The sequence below is a fragment of the Nyctibius grandis genome, chromosome 1 (assembly GCF_013368605.1).
Source record: "Nyctibius grandis isolate bNycGra1 chromosome 1, bNycGra1.pri, whole genome shotgun sequence".
Taxonomy (NCBI): Eukaryota; Metazoa; Chordata; class Aves; order Nyctibiiformes; family Nyctibiidae; genus Nyctibius; species Nyctibius grandis.
Window position 1 is genome coordinate 117,088,952 of NC_090658.1, and position 19,697 is coordinate 117,108,648.

Here is a 19,697-nt window from a genome sequence, read left to right on the forward strand (position 1 = left end):
AAGCTGCTGTGGAGGGTAGAAGAGTGGGTTGATCTTCAAAGATGACATGTTCACAGCACAAGAGCAGTCTGTTGTAGTTAGGTAGAAATGGAGCAGGCATGGCAGACAACCACTTTGGCTGAACGGGCAACCTCTGCCTCAACTCAAGCACAAAAATTGAAGGTTTGGAACACAGAAGCAGGGATGGGCTACCCAACAGGAATCTCCCAAGCATGCAAGGATGGAATTGGGAAAGCTAAGTTCAGCTGGAGTTGAAACTAGCCAGGGTTATGAAGGGAAATAAGAGCCTTTATAAATACATTGGCAATAAAAGAATGAGGCAAATGTGTGCCCGGCTGCTCTCAGTGGGGTAGGGGAATCTAGTGCCAAAGGACATGGAGAAGATCAAGGTATTCAATGCCTTTTTTGCCGCAGACTTCACTGGCAAGCTCTGCACACAGGCCTCCCAGCTCCCTGAAGCTAACAGCAGGGTGTGGGGCAATGACGTATCCCTGTAGAGGAAGTCAGAGTTAAGGACCAATAAAGCAAACTTGACATACACGGGGCCATGAGATGGCACAGGATGCATCTGAGTGTGCTGAAGGAGCCAGTCAACACCATTACCAGGCCGTTCTCTATCACCTTTGAAAGGTCATGGCCACTTGGGGAGGCTCCTGATGACTGGTAAAGGGCAAATGTCATGTCCATGTTCTAGAAGCACAACAAAGAGGATCTAGAAAGCTACAAGCTGGAACAGCAGCCTAACCTCACTGCCCATGATGATCATGGAGCAAACCCTTCCAGAATCCACTTCCAAGCACTTGATGGACAAGAAAGGATGGGAACAGCCAGAATGGATCTAAAAAGGACAAACTGTGTTTGATTAACCTGATTGCCTTTCACGACAAGATGTCTGTCTTGGTGGACAAGGGGAGAGCAGTACATATATCCTTTCCTTGACTGTAGCATGACTTTCAACACAGCATCTCAAAATATCTTTGCAGCCAAATCAGGCCAACATGGATTGCACAAAGAAATTACAAGGTGGGTAGGAAACTTGCTGGAGTCATGGTTCAAAGTTGATACACTGGAGGGCAGGGCTGCTGAGAGGGACCCAGAGAGGATGGGTAAATGAGCTGACAAGAACCTCACAAAGTTCAAAAAAGACAAATGCAAAGTCCTGTACCTGGGATGAAATGACACCGCACAACAGTACAGGATGGCACTCACCAGCTAGAAAGCACCTTGAGAAAAGAGGACCTGAGAGCCCTGGTGGACAACAAGATGAACAAAGAGGAATGAGCAGCAAGCCTTTGCACTGACTGCATACAAGGTTCTGTTGATAAATGCATAGCCAGTAGGTTGAGGGAAGTGATTTTTCCTCTCTATTTGTCACTTGTGAGACCACATATGGAATGCTATGTCTAGTTTTGGGCTCCTCAGTGCAAGAAAACTATCAAAACATTCCCTAGCTTAATGGAAAGCCACCAAGATGCTTAGAGGATATGACTACATGACGCTCATAGAGAAGCTGAGAGAACTGGAACTGTTCAGCTTAGGGAAGTCTAAATGGTTGTCCTCAACAGAACCTGAAAGGAGGTTTTACTTTTAAGAGGTGCAAAGTGAAAGGACAAGAGGCAACAGGCAAGTTGGAACATCGGAAATCCTACTTTGTAGGAAAAGAATCTCTAGAATTGGGGAATAGAGCAGACTGTCCAGCAGAGCTGCAAAACCTCTATCTTTGGAAATCCTCAAAATTCACAGAATCACAGAATGGTAAGGGTTGGAAGGGACCTCTGGAGATCATCTAGTCCAACCCCCTGCCAAAGCAGGTTCCCCTAGAGCACGTTACACAGGGTCGTGTCCAGGCAGGTTTTGAACATCTCCAGAGAAGACGACCCCACAACTTCCCTGGGCAGCCTGTTCCAATGTTCTGTCACTCTCGAAGTAAAGAAGTTTTCTTCATATTGAGATGGAACTGCCCATGTTTCAGTTTGTGCCCATTGCCCCTTGTCCTGTTGCTGGGCACCACTGAGAAGAGTCTGGCCCCATCCTCTTGACACCCTCCCTTAAGGTATTTGTAAGTACTGATAAGATCCCCTCTGTCTTCTCTTCCCAGGTCTCCTGTCCCCTTTTCTTGATTTCTTACTCATAGGGATGCACCGATCTTGAGCTTGGAGGAAGTGATGCTTGAATATTAACCAGCTCTCTTGGATCCCCTACCTTCTAGAGCCCTAACCCATGGGATACCCCCAAGTAGGTCCTTGAAGAGGCCAACGTTAGCTCTCCTGAAGCCCAGGGTTGTAATCCTACTTCTTGCCCTGCTTCCTCCATGCAGGACCATGAACTCCACCATCTCATGGTCACTGCAGCCAAGGCTGCCTCCAGCCTTCACATCCCTAACCAGACCTTCTTTATTTGTTAGGACAAGGTCCAGCAACACACCTCTCCTCATTGGTTCCTCCACCACCCGTGTGAAAAAGTTACCATCAATCCTCTGTAGGAACCTCCTGGACTGTGGGTGCCTAGCTGTGTTGTCTTTCCAGCAGACATCAGGGTGACTGAAGTCCCCCGCCATGAGAAAACCAGGGCCTGTGATCACGAGGCTACTTCCATCTGTCTGTAGAAGTCCTCATCTTCTTCCTCTTCCTGATCAGGTGGCTTGTGGTAAAACCCTACAACAGTGTCACCCGTATTAGCCTGCCCCTTAGTTCTTACCCATAAGCTCTCAACTCATTCTTCATCGACCCCTAGGCAGAGCTCGATACATTCCAGTTGCTCTCTCACATAAAGGGCAACTCCACCTCCTCGCCTTGCTGGCCTGTCCTTCCTAAAAGGTATGTACCCATCCGTGACAGCATTCCAGTCATGCGAGCTATCCCACCATGTCTCTGTCATTGCAATGAGATCATGGCCCTGCGACTGCACATAAATCTCTAGTTCTTCCTGTTTATTTCCCATGCTGTGTGCGTTGGTGTACTGGCATTTCATTCAACTTCACAAGGACCCGAACAACCTAATGTAACATCAAAATTAGTTTGGCTTTGAGCAGAGAGCTGGACCAGTTACCTCCAGAGATCCTTCCTAACCTGTGGAATACAAAAATACAACTAAAGATTTCTTCCTCTGAGGAAAAGGTTGGATGTGAAGGGGAAGGAGAGAAATTTAAAGGAAAAAAAAAAGTTAAGAATAATCAGGGAAAGGAGTCTGCTAGTACAGCTGTAAGGACAGAGGCAACTAAAACCTCAGAAGCAGACAAATCTGCTACATCCAGTGTACCAATAAGACTGTGGAGTAATCCAGAACGTGAACAGGAAGAGGAGTTGAGAGAATGCTGAGGCTGTTTTCTACAATAAATCATGAAAGCTTAGACAGGCAGCATAGGACAGCAACAGTGCTTTACCCACACCAAGTTTATTATTTTGTTCATGATGTGAACTAATGTTGCAGTTTGAGAAGGGAAGACTGTGCTTGGAAGCTTATTTAATTGAAAATCAGAAGCTTTGGGCCAAGACAAGGAGGACAAATGCAAATTCACAGGAAGCAGCAGTAGAGAAGGAATATCAGCAAATTTCAGGTCAGAGAGAACGTGCAACTCCATGTTTGAACACAATGTTACATCTCACAAGGGAAGGGAATCACATGAATTTATTTTCAAATGTTTCTGAGAAGTTTCAAATGTTTTCAGATGTGTAAGATGAGATGGCAGGGCTAGGGTGTAGTTTTACATAGCTCCATTATTGGTCAGAAACTCACAGGAATACTTCTGTGTTCAAAATATAATACAGAAATTATAAACAATTTTAATACAGTTCCAGTGAAACTGTTTAAGCATTAAACACTGCAGTTAAGCAATGAAAACCCCAACAACATCTGAAGTAAGCAAATGAGATACCAACTGAGAAGTTACCAGTTTTATCATCCCTGTGAAATGTTAAGGACTGAGAAATCCTACTTGCTCTACTAAAAGATTTAATAATCTTAGTTAAAAATAATAATCAACATATAGGGATGCAGGTGTTGTGGAGGTATCAGTTATACAGATGGATTGTCTATTTTGTCATAAAATTTAACAGATATGGAACAGACAATCAAAGCTGGGAACTAACCTGAAACAAAAAACAGGCTGCAAGAAGGCAAGCTCAGAGAAACCCTGAAGCAATATCATAATTGCAACATGCTGGATCATATGATTTAGTTCATATATCACATAACATGATCTAATTCAAGGTGCAGGAGACCTTTCCAACACTACCCTTTTAGTAGAGGACTCAATTTTCAGAAGGTTTCACACAGATGAGTTTGTACATTTGTGGTATCTCTATGTACAGATACCACAGATTGTATCTTACAGCCTCATGAATTCGCAACAGCACAAAGCCCCACAGAAGAAAAAATGTCAGGTTTAAAGGAAGACATTAGATGGACTGCCCAGCCCCAGAATATAATGGAATCTTATAAAAATATTGTGACATTTGAGTAGAAGTCCTAAAATGTGAGAATGTCATCACCTATGGCTCAGGTTTCTTCTTTAACACAGGAAGGACCAGGAACGCTGGACAGCAAAAGTGTTTAAAGACAGCTTCTGATTTACTACTTGAAAATGGCACTATAACCTTTAAACAAATGAAGCTTCGCTTTCCGAAAGGGCAGAGTGTTTGGATCAGTCACTGACAGCTGGCAGCAAGAATGTGGCTGAAGGTTACAAGTGCTTGTGAAAACAGAACAAATACCTGACTAGAAGAGCAAAGGGGATGGGGAGGAGGAGAAAACCAAGCTTTCCCACTCTTGAAGAAAAAAAAGCCCAAAAACAAAACCCAAAAAAACTTGTTCATATCCAGGTTATTCTCTTAAAAGTTAAAAAGAACATGTATCAGGCAGTTCTGGGGTGTGCATATATGAGGAATAAAAATGCAAGGGAGTGCAATTTTATCCCCACAGACCAGACACAGTCAGTGAATGAGCGCTGCCATGGAGTACATTAAGTCAAAAGTTGCTGCCCTAGGCAAAAGTCTAGCCAGAAGTTAAACTGAAGTACAGCCAGGAAGTGCTGCAATCCCACACCCGCCCAAAACCAAACAAAAAGCACAACAGAAAGACTAAAGTAATGACGGCTGCATACATAATATCTGGTCAAAGGTGTGTGAGGAACAAGAAGCTGCTGGAGACCTTGCAGAAGCAGTAGAAACTAGAAGGCATAGCTTCAGACAGGCTAGCGTTTTCCCTTCCAGACAAAAGAAAGGGGGACACAAGAACTATTCTGTCTTGCATAGATGAAAGCAGTAGAAGATGCGTAAACGGAAAGCAGTAGTCCTCTGACTTGCAGAGAAAACATCCCTGATTTAATGAAAGTAAGCCTGATGGTAGAATTCAATTGCTTTGTATCTACCAAGTACTCAAATGGAAAAGTGGTTAGTAACACTGACATACAACTTGTTTATACATCTACGACATTCTGTCTTAAACAGTGTGGCTCTAATTCATGCTCTGCTTGGGAAAAGTTGCTTATTTGACACCTCTGCCATCGCTACTCTTACCAGAACAATATCGTTAAGAATGGGACTGGAGCCCAACCTGCCGAGGTGACTGCAAAGACCTGGCAAGGAGCGGCCTTAAATAAGCCAAGAGAAAACCAAAGACGGGATTAGCTCCTAAACTCAATGTAAGTTCCACAGTGCACTAAATTTCTAAGATTCTTCTTGGCATCTGACATTTCATCTGTGTCACTGACAGCAAATATGGAGCACAGAGAATTACAGCCATGACAGGCATTGACACCATACCAAATAACACACTTCTGTTGGTAACTGCATGGCTGGCATCTGATTCAGTAACTTCAAGCGACATAACAAAACGTAAGGGAAGGAACCAGAACTGTTACTTCTACAAGAAGTTCATCTTAACAGCTAAATCTTCTAAGTAAGCAGTGTCTGCTTGGAGAGGAAAATGGCAAAAGCAGCTTTCCAGGAACTTTATTCATGGGGTTAGCAAAGCTGCTGCATGAGTGACACACCTGTATTAAAAATTCCTTCTACTAAATAAGCCCATTGTCATTACACTCTAGAACTGACAACCTCCAAAACATCAGCAAATCATTTTAACAATGGAGGTTTCCAATTTTTGAGTGATGCTGGATAATGCATAGGAAGTCACTGATCCCTTTAGAGAGTCAAGGCTTCTGGATTGTACCAGGCCTGTTGACGGCACCACTCCCTGTGCTGCTGTTTGGACATCCTCAAAATCCATTCTTCATGCCCTTCTATTCCTGATGATACGATTATAAAGGATTAAATATTTTTAACTGCTGCTTAAAAGCATTGCTTGATTATTTAACTTTCTGCTCCCAGAAGTTAAAGCTGCTAACAGGCTATGTAGTACCTGCACGAGGGGCCACCAAAAAAGGCACAAGCCACTAAGAACATGATTCAACACTTGGCAAATCTCAGATAGCAGAAAAAGTGACTTGGAAGAATTTACACAAGTAATGTGTAAATGACCTATTGTCATAGCCTAGATGACAGAAGAGGAAAAGAAAGGACCAAGAAAGATTTGTCATATCAAGCCCATGCCAGAAAGCTCAAGCTTCTCTTCTAATGCAAGCACGCTACTTTTTGCTCTCAGATGACTATGAAATTCCTCTCATTGTTTTGCACATTAAATATTACGTTATGCTTTCCTGTCCCATGAATACCTCAAAGAAGCAGCAATTTAACCAGAATCCTAACAGTTGATTAAAGCAATACAGAAGACTGAAAAGCAATCATTGTACATTTATACGAGATACTTATGCGCCTCTTACGATAAATACATGCTTTACTTTGGTTCAGTGTCTTGGAGAAAGGGGTAAGAAATCAGAATAGTAAGGGAAGGCAGGCAATGAAAAAGTTTCTGGCATATTAAACACTTGAAGAGGCTGCTTCTGCAAAGCGGCCACAGAAACAGGATATACCAAAGTCCTGTAGTACGGGCAATTAATAAATTGAAGCTTTATGAAATGAACTAAAACACTGGAGTTTCAGCTTGAAACTATGAGTTGAGCTGAATATCAATTAACATCATAGCTGAGATGCAAACTATTTCATTTTTAAATTAAAATAAGCTATTAATAAAACATTAACCTGATTAGTAATGACTCGCAGTAGGCCTGAAGTAGGGTGTATTCACCCCTGGGAATATGGTAGAAAAAAAAAGATTTCCTTCTCAAAGTGTTACTGTGGAAGATTAAGTGATTAAATTGACTGAAAGTGTGATGGTTATTGCAGTGTTCTCCGTAATTTTTGGAGATTTGTGTAATATGTATTAAAACAATCGTAAGCAACTACTCCACCTCAGCTGCTTCACTTCGCACTACAGAGTGCTAACTCACACGATGGCCCCGCCACCTCTCTGCAGTTGCCTCAGGAAGCCTTGAGCAGGCTCCAGGCCCCCGGCACAGACCACTCATCAGAGTCTATCAGAATCTTTTGACGATAATTCTCATGTAGGCATTCGCTACAGCTCTTCAGACGTCAAGAAAAATCAGAAGAGACAAGAACTCGCTGTTCCCTAACCTAAGAGAGCACACAGAGCTTCCTGTTCCATAAATTAATACTCTTCCCAACTCTTCTTCCAAATCCACGGCAGTGAGAGGCTTCAGCAAGCACATGTACGCTCTTCCTTTCCACTGATACTTGTTACCCTCAGAACAGTTTCCAAAAAGACATGAGATACAGGTTCAGCAACTTTAAATCACATAAAATGGCAATGCCAATAAGAACACAACTGTCCTCCTGCTTTGTTGTGCACCCAAGCAGATCCCTTTTTGGGCACAAATACCAGCGAAGCAATATGAAAATCACAAACTCGTCTTTGCTTTTCTTTTGCCTGACTAGTTTTAACAAAAAGCAACAAACCAACTAACCACCCCACTCACTCCTTGCATTAATTCTGCTCAGTTCCCCAATCTGATTCATAACAAACCACACAAATACCTGCATCAGTAGGGACTTTGAAACAAATCACTGTGGCAGGACTGATTCTTTCAGTTGCAATGCCAAAATATTATCAGCTTCAAATATTTACAAAATTCTCATTTCAGAACTATTTTTTTAATAAAGTGTAAATCACAGAAGATAGGCAGTACTATTTTTCATTCTCTCCCAGGCAGTACGGGACCAGGAGAGAAGTTACAAGAGTGATGCGTAACAGATGCACAGCCTCACAGTATGTGAGCCAAAATAGTCAGCTCTTACCTGTTGAACTTTAAAAAAAAGCATGTAAGGATGAAGTGTACCCCTGAAACCTCTTAATTAACTACTGTGAATTTTTTTGTAATACATGTCAGAATTTTCCTTAACTAGTATCTGACTATTTCAACTGTAGACTGTGAGATGATTTTAAAAAAAAGGCAGTAATAAAATTGTGAATCAAAGTGTATTTTGGGGTTTCTGCCATTGCTGATAGCCTGCTGGCCACATAAGATGCTTAATAATACTTACTACAACAATGGGAAAGGAGCTAGAGTAGAAGGAGCAACAGCCTTCAGAAAAGGGAAGACAGACAGCAAGAATGTTCAGGGGCTGCAGAAAAAGAACCTGTTTCCAAGGTTAAATTGTTTTCCCATAGTTGCTATTTTTACTAGCCAGATACCAGAAAAGACTCGTCTTCTTATTAGAAAAAGGTTTCTAATTTTGTCCTATTGCAAAAATAGTATTGTAATGTAAAGGCGAATCTGAACAGCTCATAGAAGTTACTGATACTGTCATCTACGTCATTTTCATATTTGCTGTAAATAAGGCTTTTCCTGCACATCACACTTACAACGCACAGTTGCAGGTAACAAAATTACTTAAAATGCTGTTCCTTACCCTTTCTTTCATAAATATCTGCTTGAATTCCTTTAACGCAAACTGAGAAAAATCCCAACGTATCCCTCCTTCCTAATTCGGTGTTTCTTATTCTGTTTTCAGTGACTTCTCCAAATGAGACTTTACTGGTAACTGTAAAGCTGTACATCCAGCTAAGGGGCTCTGCTAAACCTCACAGAGCAGCACTGAATTCCAAACATAAGCACTCACCACAAATGACTACACCAGCCACCATTTAACAGAGGAGCATGAGCAGATATTCAAAGGAGTCCCAGAGCAACAGAGGACAGACACACATAGCTCTTACCAGTAAAGAATCAAAAGAAGAGTGGTTGATAAATATCAGACTGCATCCACAGTAACCTTGACATATGCAATAGAAAAGGTGTTTTTTTTTTTTAAAAAAAAAAAATAAAAATCTCAAAATACTACAAAACACTTAGCTTAGAGAAGAGGAGACTGAGGGGTGACCTCATGAATGTTTATAAATATGTAAAGGGCAAGTGTCATGAGGATAGAGCCAGGCTCTTCTCAGTGACATCCCTTGACAGGACAAGGGGCAATGGGTGCAAGCTGGAACACAGGAGGTTCCGCATAAATATGAGGAAAAACTTCTTTACGGTGAGGGTGACCGAACACTGGAACAGGCTGCCCAGAGAGGTTGTGGAGTCTCCTTCTCTGGAGACATTCAAAACCTGCCTGGACGCGTTCCTGTGTGATATGGTCTAGGTAATCCTGCTCCGGCAGGGGGATTGGACTAGATGATCTTTCGAGGTCCCTTCTAATCCCTAACATTCCGTGATTCTGTGATTCTGTGAAAACACAGTTGTTCCAAGAAGGCTTACTCAACATTTTAAAGCAAATAATCCACTATTTTTCTAAGAAATAAAAAAAAAAAAGTTTATATACATGGATAGAAAACACTTTAAAAAGACAAAATACAGCTACTCTGATGTAAGAGTCTCACACTTTCATACTCACAATAAACCCCAAGATCCTGTCTACAATTAATTTGGGGAGAATCACAAACATTTACACAAAGGTTAAAAAATGCACCAAAAGATTTTACTGTACAATAATTTAGTTTTAAAAATCAACAGCAGTCTTCTCTGTTAGATTAAGTAAGACTGTATATACAATGTTGACATTTTGAGTAATTAATTCCTAAAGAATAATAACTGGGATATGCTTTGCAAATGATGTCGCAGCACACAAGATAAAAAAATAACATAAAAGGATTTTTCCAACTGTAGTTGGAAAAATTAATATCTACAGCTGGTATCTTCCAACATATTTTCAGCAACACAATAACTCCCCAAAATGAACCTCATTGTAATAAATGGTCCTCCAAACCCTTCTCAATATAGAATTATAAAATTAGTAAAAAATATAAATTAGTAAAATGAAAATCAGCAATGCATTTCTGACCACTCAGCTTCCTATGACTGAGATCACAACAATGTCATTGTTGAAGGGCCACTTGTAACTTACATCTATTTAAGAAATTATCAATGTTCTTGTTCTTCCTCAGTGCTGGATAATCCAGATCAAGGACCAAAGAATTCAAGCCATCCTGAAAAGAAATAAGAATAAGTTAATTGAGTTCTAAAATCATAATTAACAACTTTCTTAAAACTACTACACTGAGAGTGGATATATATTATTCAAGCGTGCATTACATTCCTAGTAGGCAAATCAAACAAGCTCTCAAGCATGTGTACAAACCAGTCACCGCAAAGGAGCTAACACACACTGACTGGCTCCGAGTTGGTTTATAAACACTACAGATACATTACCACTGATTACTGGCACTGGGACTTAAACTGAAGTAGTAGCTTTAATCTTAACCAGTAAGTAATCTTACTCATTAAACACTGATTTAAAATACTCAGTTCAGTCAATCTGTTTTTCTTATTTCCGTTTTCCTGTATATTCAAAAACTTTATGTCCGTATTATCCATATTATTGCTTTGAACACATTCTCTCCACCTTCTCATTCTGGATATTTAAAAGACAATGGCACATTTTTCTTCTTGGAAGCAAGACATGACCTAAACTTAAGAAGACAACTCACCACATAATTCAAGCTCGTAAAACTAGATTACTTTTTCTAAGTGACTCAACAGAAGACAAGCCAGAACTCTACATGCCGTTCTGCTACCAATTACCAATGCCTCCGTAGAAGACAATTGAGACACCTTAAAATGGCAAGGGATGAGATCACTAAAATCTAAACTAAAAATAGTATTTTAAACATCTGTTACAAGACTTAACTCAATTCCACCTTTCAGCAGCCTAGAAAAATTTAAAAAATTACTCTTCAAAACACACAGTCCTTTCCAGTTATGCAAGGACAAATTAAAATAAAAATTAGTTTCAGACACTAAGAAGAGCCAGAGACTCCATTCACATTCAGCACCTCCAGTGTTCTGCCTGAACTGGTAGTTTTGTTCATTGCTCTAAGAACAAAATCCTGAGACTGTTTCTTCAGGTTTTTGAGCCTTGAGAGGGCATCACAGAGATTTAAGTCAGAGACCACATCATGTTTATTAATAGGCAGCCAATAGAACTAGACAGCTTTTCAGTCTTCTTAATAACTAAGGCTACAGCTAAGAACCTACTGATTTTTTTTTTTTTTCTTAATATATCTGGGAAAGGATCATTTCTGTTGCAAATCTCACTAAAATTATGATACTCATTCTAATACTATATCTACCTGGAAGAAGCAATCATGCCTGACAAGCTGATAGCCTTCTATGATGAGGTGACTAGAGTGGTGACCACGGATAGAGCAGTGGATGCTGTTTACCTCTATGTTGGTAAGACTGGTAAGATACTGTTTTCCATAACATCTTCATAGACAAGCTGACAAAGTACAGGTTAGACAAATGAAGTGGATTAAAAACCGGCGGAAAGACTAGGCCCAGAAGATTGTGATCACTGGCAGAAAGTCCAGTTGGAGGCCAGTCACTAGTAGTGCACTCAACACTGGGGCCAGTACTGCTTAACATCTTCGTTACCTTCATTACCCCTGCTGCACCCTGCAGACAATACAAAACTCGGGGGAGTGGCTGACACACCAGAGGATTGTGCTGCCATTCAAAGGGACCTTGACAAGCCGGAGAACTGGACAGAGAGGAATATCAAAGTTCAACAAGGGGAAATGCCAAGTCCTGCATCTAAGGAGGAATAACCCCAGGCACCAGCTACAGGTTGGGGCCTGACAAGCTGGAAAGCAGCTTTGCAAAGAAGGACCTGAGGGTCCTGGTGGACACCAAGCTGACCATGACCCAGCAATCCACCCTCACAGGAAAAAAAGGCTAACAACATCCTGGGCTGCATTAGGGAAAGCACTGTCAGCAGCTAAAGGAAGGTGATCCTTCCTCTCTACTGAGCACTGGTAAGGCTACATCTGCAGTGCAGTGTCCCAGGCTCCCCAAGTCAAGAAAAGGCAGGGACTTACTGGAGCAAGTCCAGCAAAGGGCCATGAAGATTAAGGCACTGGAGCATTTCTCATGAGAGGAAAGGCTCAGAGAGCTGGGACTTTTTAGCCTGGAGAACAGAAAACTCAGGGCAGGGGATGTCATCAATCTGTCTAAGTACCTGATGGGAGGGAATGAAAAAAAGGTAGTGCTCACTGACAGGACAAGAGACAATGGGCACAAGGTAAAACGCATGAAATTTCATCCGAACACACTTTTTTCCTGTGAGGGTGGTCAAGCACTGGAACAAGTTGCCCAGAGAGGTTGTGGAGATATTCAAAACCTGACTGGATGCAGTCCTGGGTAATCTACTCTAGCTGACCCTGCACTGAGCAGGGATTTGGACTAGACGATCTCAAGAGGTCCTTGCCAACCTCAACCATTCTGTGATGTAACATCTAAAATATTTCCACTGATGCACAGACAAAAGGTGGAATTTCACTGCTGAATCTATGTAACATGAACTGTGTCATGAAGGTCTTATACATCACATTTTAGAACTTCCTTACAAAAAGAAACATTAAACAGCGTTAATAAGCAAAAAGGGAAGTCAATGAAAAAGACACAGTATCAATCGTTAGTTACTTTAAGAACAATATTTATAGGCATTATTTCAGCCTTGACCATAACTGTTCCTGCAAGACCCATTAAGGATAAAGGAATGATGCACACTAGGACATCATACTCATCTTTCAAAGGGACAGAAGACTTAGTACCTATCCTTAAATCTGATGACTTTTTTATGAAAAGACACAATAAAACTAAATCAAAGTAACGAAGTTGTTAAATACTCATAGATTAGTCACTGCATGAATTGCACAGGAACTGCCCAATAACCTGGACAAATCCAACGGAAAGTACTCCGACTTGAGGGGACTTCCTGCAAAATAACGTAATAGAATCTGTAATACCAAACTCCTTATTTAGCAAACACAGCCTTCCAAAAAAGGATATCTCCTTCTGCAGCAGTGTGTCAGCAGAGATATGGATCTCCACCTTGCAACATATAGAAAAGGACCATACTGAATGCCCTGATGGAGAACAGCTGGGCCATCTTTTAGGATTTTACCTAGAACAATGAAGTCTCAATTCCAGTTAGCTGGTAGTCTACACACAACACCTAACTCCAACATAAAATACAACTTGAAGCTACACTCTCATTAATATATCTGCAATATAAGTGCATTAATATATGACTGCAGTTTACTGTCTCAATTTACAGTATCAAAGAGTCTTTCTTCCTCTTTAGAATCCCTTAATGCAATTAGAGTTTCACAATTGGTCCTGAGCATATTTTTTCTGATGAATTACAGTTCTCATTTCTACTGCACAGATTCAAAAACAAAAACTAGTTCTCTAGAGCTCTGAGCACCATCTGACTGTATTTCTCTCTTCAAAGTCTAATAACTTATTTATCACTCCTTTTACATCCTTCCTTCATTTCTATTGAAACAATATTGTAATGATGACGAACAACTGGGCAGACATTTTAAGGGAGATGCAAAAGCATTCTGTGCTAACACAAATCAATAAGGCATATTTTTGTTCTTCATATTTTCACCGGGGAGAAAGACGATGTCATCAGATATTTTAATAGTTTTCATGCAAAGATATTTTAGAGGTTGACCAAGTAAGACATTTATAGTGTCTTTATTTATGCACATTTATGCACAAAGTCGGGGAAAAGAATAAAGTTATCATCCCTAACAGACATTTTGGTAAAGCTGGATTACAACGTCCAAAACAACCGTAACTTCCAATTTAAACTGAGCTGTATATTATAATTTCAGATGTCACTGTTTTTTCCCCTGTGTCATTCTGATTCCACAGCCTTTTTGTGGGCTATAAAAACAGAGAACCATATTTGCATCTATTTTTTTATTACCTCTTTCTGTCTCCTTTTCACGGACTTCCGGTAACAATTTTCACAAGTAGCTATTGATGAACAGAAATCTGAGAACAGCACAACTGCGTATTCTTAGCTATGTGGAAGTGTCCTAACTCTTGAGGACAGTCAGCTACAGCTGGCATCAAAGAGAGGTGACTAGTATCAGCATCAAGAGGAATAGAAAGAGTGTCAATTTTTTATCCCTGTGAACAAACCTTATTATCATAGCCCTTTAAAGACAAGACTTTAAGCTCTTGAACATAATTTTAAGGTAAAGGATTTCAAGTTCATATCAACATGTAGTTTATGAAAGACTTGTCTTGCACATCAGCGTTTTGTCAAAAGGTGTTTCCTTAAAGCTTTACATTTTCATTAAAAGGCCTAGTTTACATTACCTAACATGAAAATGGTACTACAATTAAGAAGCCGGGTCAAAAGATTACACAGTAAAACAGACCGTTCAAACTGAAGAGAAGTAATCCAGGAAATTACATCTCCTCTGTCTAGGCCTCACAGATAAGTCACTTCAACCAGGAAATATGTTATTAAAGTGATTTCACTGTTCGCTTCCTCTTTCTGCCATTACAAAAGGCTCAGAAGCTACCAGGCCAAAAATAGCAGCTTCCAAACAAACGCACTGTTAGCAAAGACGGCTCTGCCCCCATCAAAAGCCTTTTGCTCTCGGCAAACACACTAAAACATTCTCCACAGATTGTTTTCCAAGGGAAAAGTCCAAATTTGATAGTTTTGCAACACCCTCCTATACAAGTAGAAGGGTTCCTGGCCACTCTGGCAGCAGCAACCACCTCTGGGGAAAACATGGAGCCTGGCTTTCCCAGCAAGCAGCTTGTACTGTTACACACCTGAATGAACCAAAGAAAAAAACAGGCAAGAAAAGTTCAGGAGGTAGGGGAACTAAATGTTTTTGTTCTTCTCTGACAAAAGGGGCAGTAACAGGGAAAAACAATGGTAGCTTCTAAATAACAAGCTCAATGTTAATTCCAGGCAATCCCACTGAAGCCCTCACCAAATTAAATCATGCTGTGCTGATACCAATTTCTAAAATTAAAATTGTTGTTTGAACGTGTCCAACGTTGATATGTGTATGTAAACTCCACGAGATGTCACAACAGCTCCGGCTACTTCAATTTATTCCTCACCTTCATGATGAGAAGAAAATAAAGCAACTCAAAACCGAAAAATAAGACAACTGAACAGAAGAGGTATCAGTTGCTTCCTTAGTGCCCACAGGAAACAATTCATAATCCTTCCAGAACTGGGAAGCTTAAGCAACCTGATCTAGTAAAAGATGCCCCTGCCCATGGCAGGAGGGTTGGACTAGGTGATCTTTGAAGGTCCATTCCAACACAAACCATTCTATGATTCTCTGAAAAGTTCGCTAAACCATCACACATAAGAAAATCAAAACACTATCCCTTTCCCCTTTGCCAGCCTTCCAAATCCTCAAATAGAATTTAACAACCTATGCTGCAGTGGAAAGTAAGGATAGAAAAGTCTAAAACTTCAGATTACATTTTTCTAACTTGACCTACATGCTTTTCAAAGCAGAACTTCCTAAATCTGTGCACATGGGAACTGACCATCTAATGACTCATCATCAGGATTAAACCTCCAACTATATTCTTCCACATGCCAAATGGACCCTTAAGTAATTCTGGTCTTTCCTGAGTGATTAGTTCTTTCCATATCATAGAAACTACCTTTTAGGCTTATGCCTAACAGCTCAGTAAGAGCATACAATACAAAAAATAACTGAAAGGTCATATACAAGGCAAATATACCATTTTCCCAAGCTTATCCTACTCAGTGATCGTTAGGATATGTTGTAATTTATTTTTCTCTTACTTAAGCATAATTAGTATGTGAAGGAATAATTCAGGGCATGATAATGCAGCCAATATTTACTGTTGGGAGGTCTTGCTAGTCTAGAAAAGCTTTAATAGTTCTACATTAATTAAAAGATTTAAATTTTAATAATATTGAGCATGTACAGTTTAGAAACCTAAAAGCAGCTGCTGTCCACAAATAAGTACGTAAATACTTAACAGGTTTTACTTGCAATCTGATTTCTATATAGAGAGAAAAACAAATACTGAAATTATTTAAATGACTGAAATGATTTTAATGTTGTCTACTATTTAATAAATGCAAATTTTTCTTCATTGTACAAGCAATACTCGTCAAGGACCATCATCCCATGTGCTACATCCTACATGCATATTTTAATGGTCTTATACAATTTACCTTGCTATTTGAAAGGCACAGTGTCAAACTGTTCCATTGTAACGACAGGATGATAAAAGACCAAAAATAGCTTCATCCTTAAATACTAACAAAAGAATAATTACAAAATTGTTCAAGATGCAACAAGAAGAACTTTAAGGAACACTATGGAATAGCAAAAGCATGTAAATAAAGATCAGAAAGGCAAAGGTGTATCATGAGTTGTAGTTTACAAGGGACAAGAGGAAATAATAGAAGATACTTTATACAAGAATAACAAAAATAGAAGTCCATTAAGAGTTAAGAAAGGCAAAGAATGCCCAGAGGCCTTAAGTTTTGCATGCTTTCTTCAACTTTTTTTTTTTTGTTGTTACATATCTGGACATATTTACAAGGGATAAGAATGAAAAAAGAAATCATAAAATCACTGCACATGAGGGAATGTGCTGAGGACAGCAAGATCAAATGAAATGCACTCTAAAATATTTCAGGAGACTGTCTTAATCAATTTTCTTTGAGAACTCAGCAGAACTGGAGAGGTCAACAGGACTGAAAAGGGCAAGCCGAAGAATTACCATTAAAAGGAGAAGGCTTTTCAAACTATAGGTCTGAGTTTAGAAGACGACGTTAATCAATTTGTAAACATCTAGAAGATTAACATGTAAGATCCAGCGTTTAAGGTTTTTTGTATTCTTCTCAAAAATAAAATAGTGGCATGTAACTGATTTCTGGCAGAATATATGATGCAGTCAATAAAGCAAAACATCTTAACATAGGAATACAACACGAGACTCACCATTCTCATTAGCAAAGTAAAAAAATACTATATAGGAAATCATGGAGAAAATGTCCAAAAGGTAATTATCAGGAGTCTGGTAATTATCAGGACTTGGAAAAGTGTGTCAAAAAGAAATTCCCCTGAGTTTGTCCTGTTCCGGCTCCACAGAATATTTTCATTAACACAATAAAGCAACAGAATAAGTAACTTATCTATAAGAACAAATAAAAATCAGCAAATTATACTAAACTCAGAGTTCTGAGTATGTGTTTTTTATTGCGCATACTCAGATAATTTAAAATTATCTCAAAATGAAGGAAAAAATCTGAAAAAAATACAATCTGATGCAACTCAAAGGATAAGCACAAAAAGAAGGGAAAAATCCCCACCAACATACGCTTTTGAAACAGAACATGAAAATGGGAATAACAAGTAAACAGGAAGATAACAGAAAAAGACGCAGGGTTGTAGCAGACTAGAAGTCCAATCTAGGATGCATGAAGAGGAGGTTCATTGTATAAGACCTCAGAATGCTTTAAGTACTGTTATAGCCTAAGCCAGAGAATTGTGTCCGGCTTTGTCAGTCCCAATACAGAGGACTGCAAAAGACAAGTTGGAAAAGAACTGAAGGGAGGTTAACAAGAGCAGCAAAGTGGTAAGCAATTTGAGCTAGGGAAGACTGTTGAAACCAGAGACTTTAGTCTTAAAAAAGGTTAGCCTAAGAGGAGACTGGACAACTCCTTTCAGAACGTAAAAAGTTGTTATGAGCAATGACGATGATGATGATGATGGATGTTTCCTCACACCCCCAGGAACAGCATAAGAAATTAGCTGAATTTTGAGTAAAGATTTAGAGGAGGAAAAAAAATTCTAAATAGCAGTAGTAAAGAACGGACATAATATACCTACCCAATGAAGCTGAGATATCTCCTTCACAAGAGATTCACAGGTTAGAGAAATATTTGTTACAGTAGATCCAATTATGGATCTACTTCACCTCCGTGAAGATGACTGTACAAGTGATCTCTAATATTCCTTCCAAGCCAACATGGACACTCTTCATAAATTGATTGAAGAAACACAAAAGCAGTAAATTAAGCCAAAAAGAGAAGGCTGAGAAAGATGAGTAAACCAAGAGCTGTGTATATACAACAATTTAATCTCTAAAATATTATTCACTTTAATAAAACAATGTATTAACACTTAACCATTACCAAAATGCACATTTTCTCCTTCAAAACTGTTGTAGCTATTTTCTCCTTAAGACCTAATAAAATAAAACTAGTCTTGCATGTCTTGCTGGTTAGCACTACAGCCACGGAAAATTCAGTAGTTCAGCATAATCTGCTTTCATCTGAAATCACTGTACATTTCCAGGTTCTTTAGCTATCTTTGATTTTAGAATTCGTATTGCTTTCAAAAAAATTATGTGCACAGAAGCCCAGAAATGCAAACCCATTAAAATAACACTAGAGATAATTTCCTATTAATTGGAATTCTCCAAGGCCTTTAATAGCAAGCTTAGCTCCTTAACAAGAGAGCAAAAGCAGTCTGGTAATTTCGACCGTTACTCTCCCGTGGCAAGCCATTTATTTCCCAAGCCATCAAGCAGAACAAGGACTAGAACTGTGAAAAAACTATCTACAAATGCTCAGAAAACAAACCCGTGCTTGGAATTGTTTCTCTGACACCCTGAAAAAGTGGAATTACCTGCTATTTCATAAAAATCCAAATGCAAGATACAGCTTTTTATTTATTTCTCTTTTCCTGATCAGGGCTTTCAAAGGCTACAGCTGTAGGAATCAGGAACACAGATAAAAGGTCAGGGAGCTCATCTGCGGTTAAGGTAGGAGACAGATGTACAGTCTATTCTTAAAATAATGTTTTGACCACAAGGACATCCTCGTTTCATATTAAATAAAAGTCCTGCTTCTCCATCATGAAAATTATTCTATTTCTCTTTTTGTACCCTCAAACAGTTCAGTCTGTGAAGTTAGTTTCAGCAACTAGCCATTGCACGTTACACCAGAGTCATTTAACCCTTGATTCCACTGTGAGCTTATTTTTGGATAAATATATTTGTTACATCTTCCTTCATATAATGCCAATAGTTGCATTATGTTATATATTTTTACTAATCTATTTTTACTAGTCTTGGATAAATAAGATGCAAGAACACAATCTAATAACTAAAAAAGGATACTTATTAGAGTAAAGAATAAAAATTCTAACAATCTGTTTTACAGTCACTGGAATTTCAAACAACAAGGCTTGAAAGGAAAATCAAGATACAATCTAGCATCCTCCTCCCCTAAAAGTATGATTGAGTAGAAGTAATAGAAGGACTTGGGGTTTTTTTAGTTACTGATTTAGAACAAATGATTACAAAATTTCCATGTACTAAAAATATCAGCAACTGTTTAAAATCACTCTTTAGAACATTTCTAACCCAATAAATAATAGCCTGCCTATCATGTTCT

At 39.3% G+C, this 19,697-nt stretch overlaps 1 protein-coding gene across 3 annotated transcripts in view; it reads right to left on the reverse strand.

The window, feature by feature from the left end:
* The window catches only part of ROCK2 (Rho associated coiled-coil containing protein kinase 2), a 108,571-nt gene that overhangs the window by 53,285 nt on the left and 35,589 nt on the right, over positions 1-19,697 (reverse strand). For all 3 annotated transcript variants that reach the window (XM_068419932.1, XM_068420011.1, XM_068419845.1), the window contains exon 2: positions 10,317-10,398. In XM_068419932.1, coding sequence (XP_068276033.1) covers positions 10,317-10,398 — 82 coding nt within the window. The remainder of the gene's footprint in view (positions 1-10,316; positions 10,399-19,697) is intronic.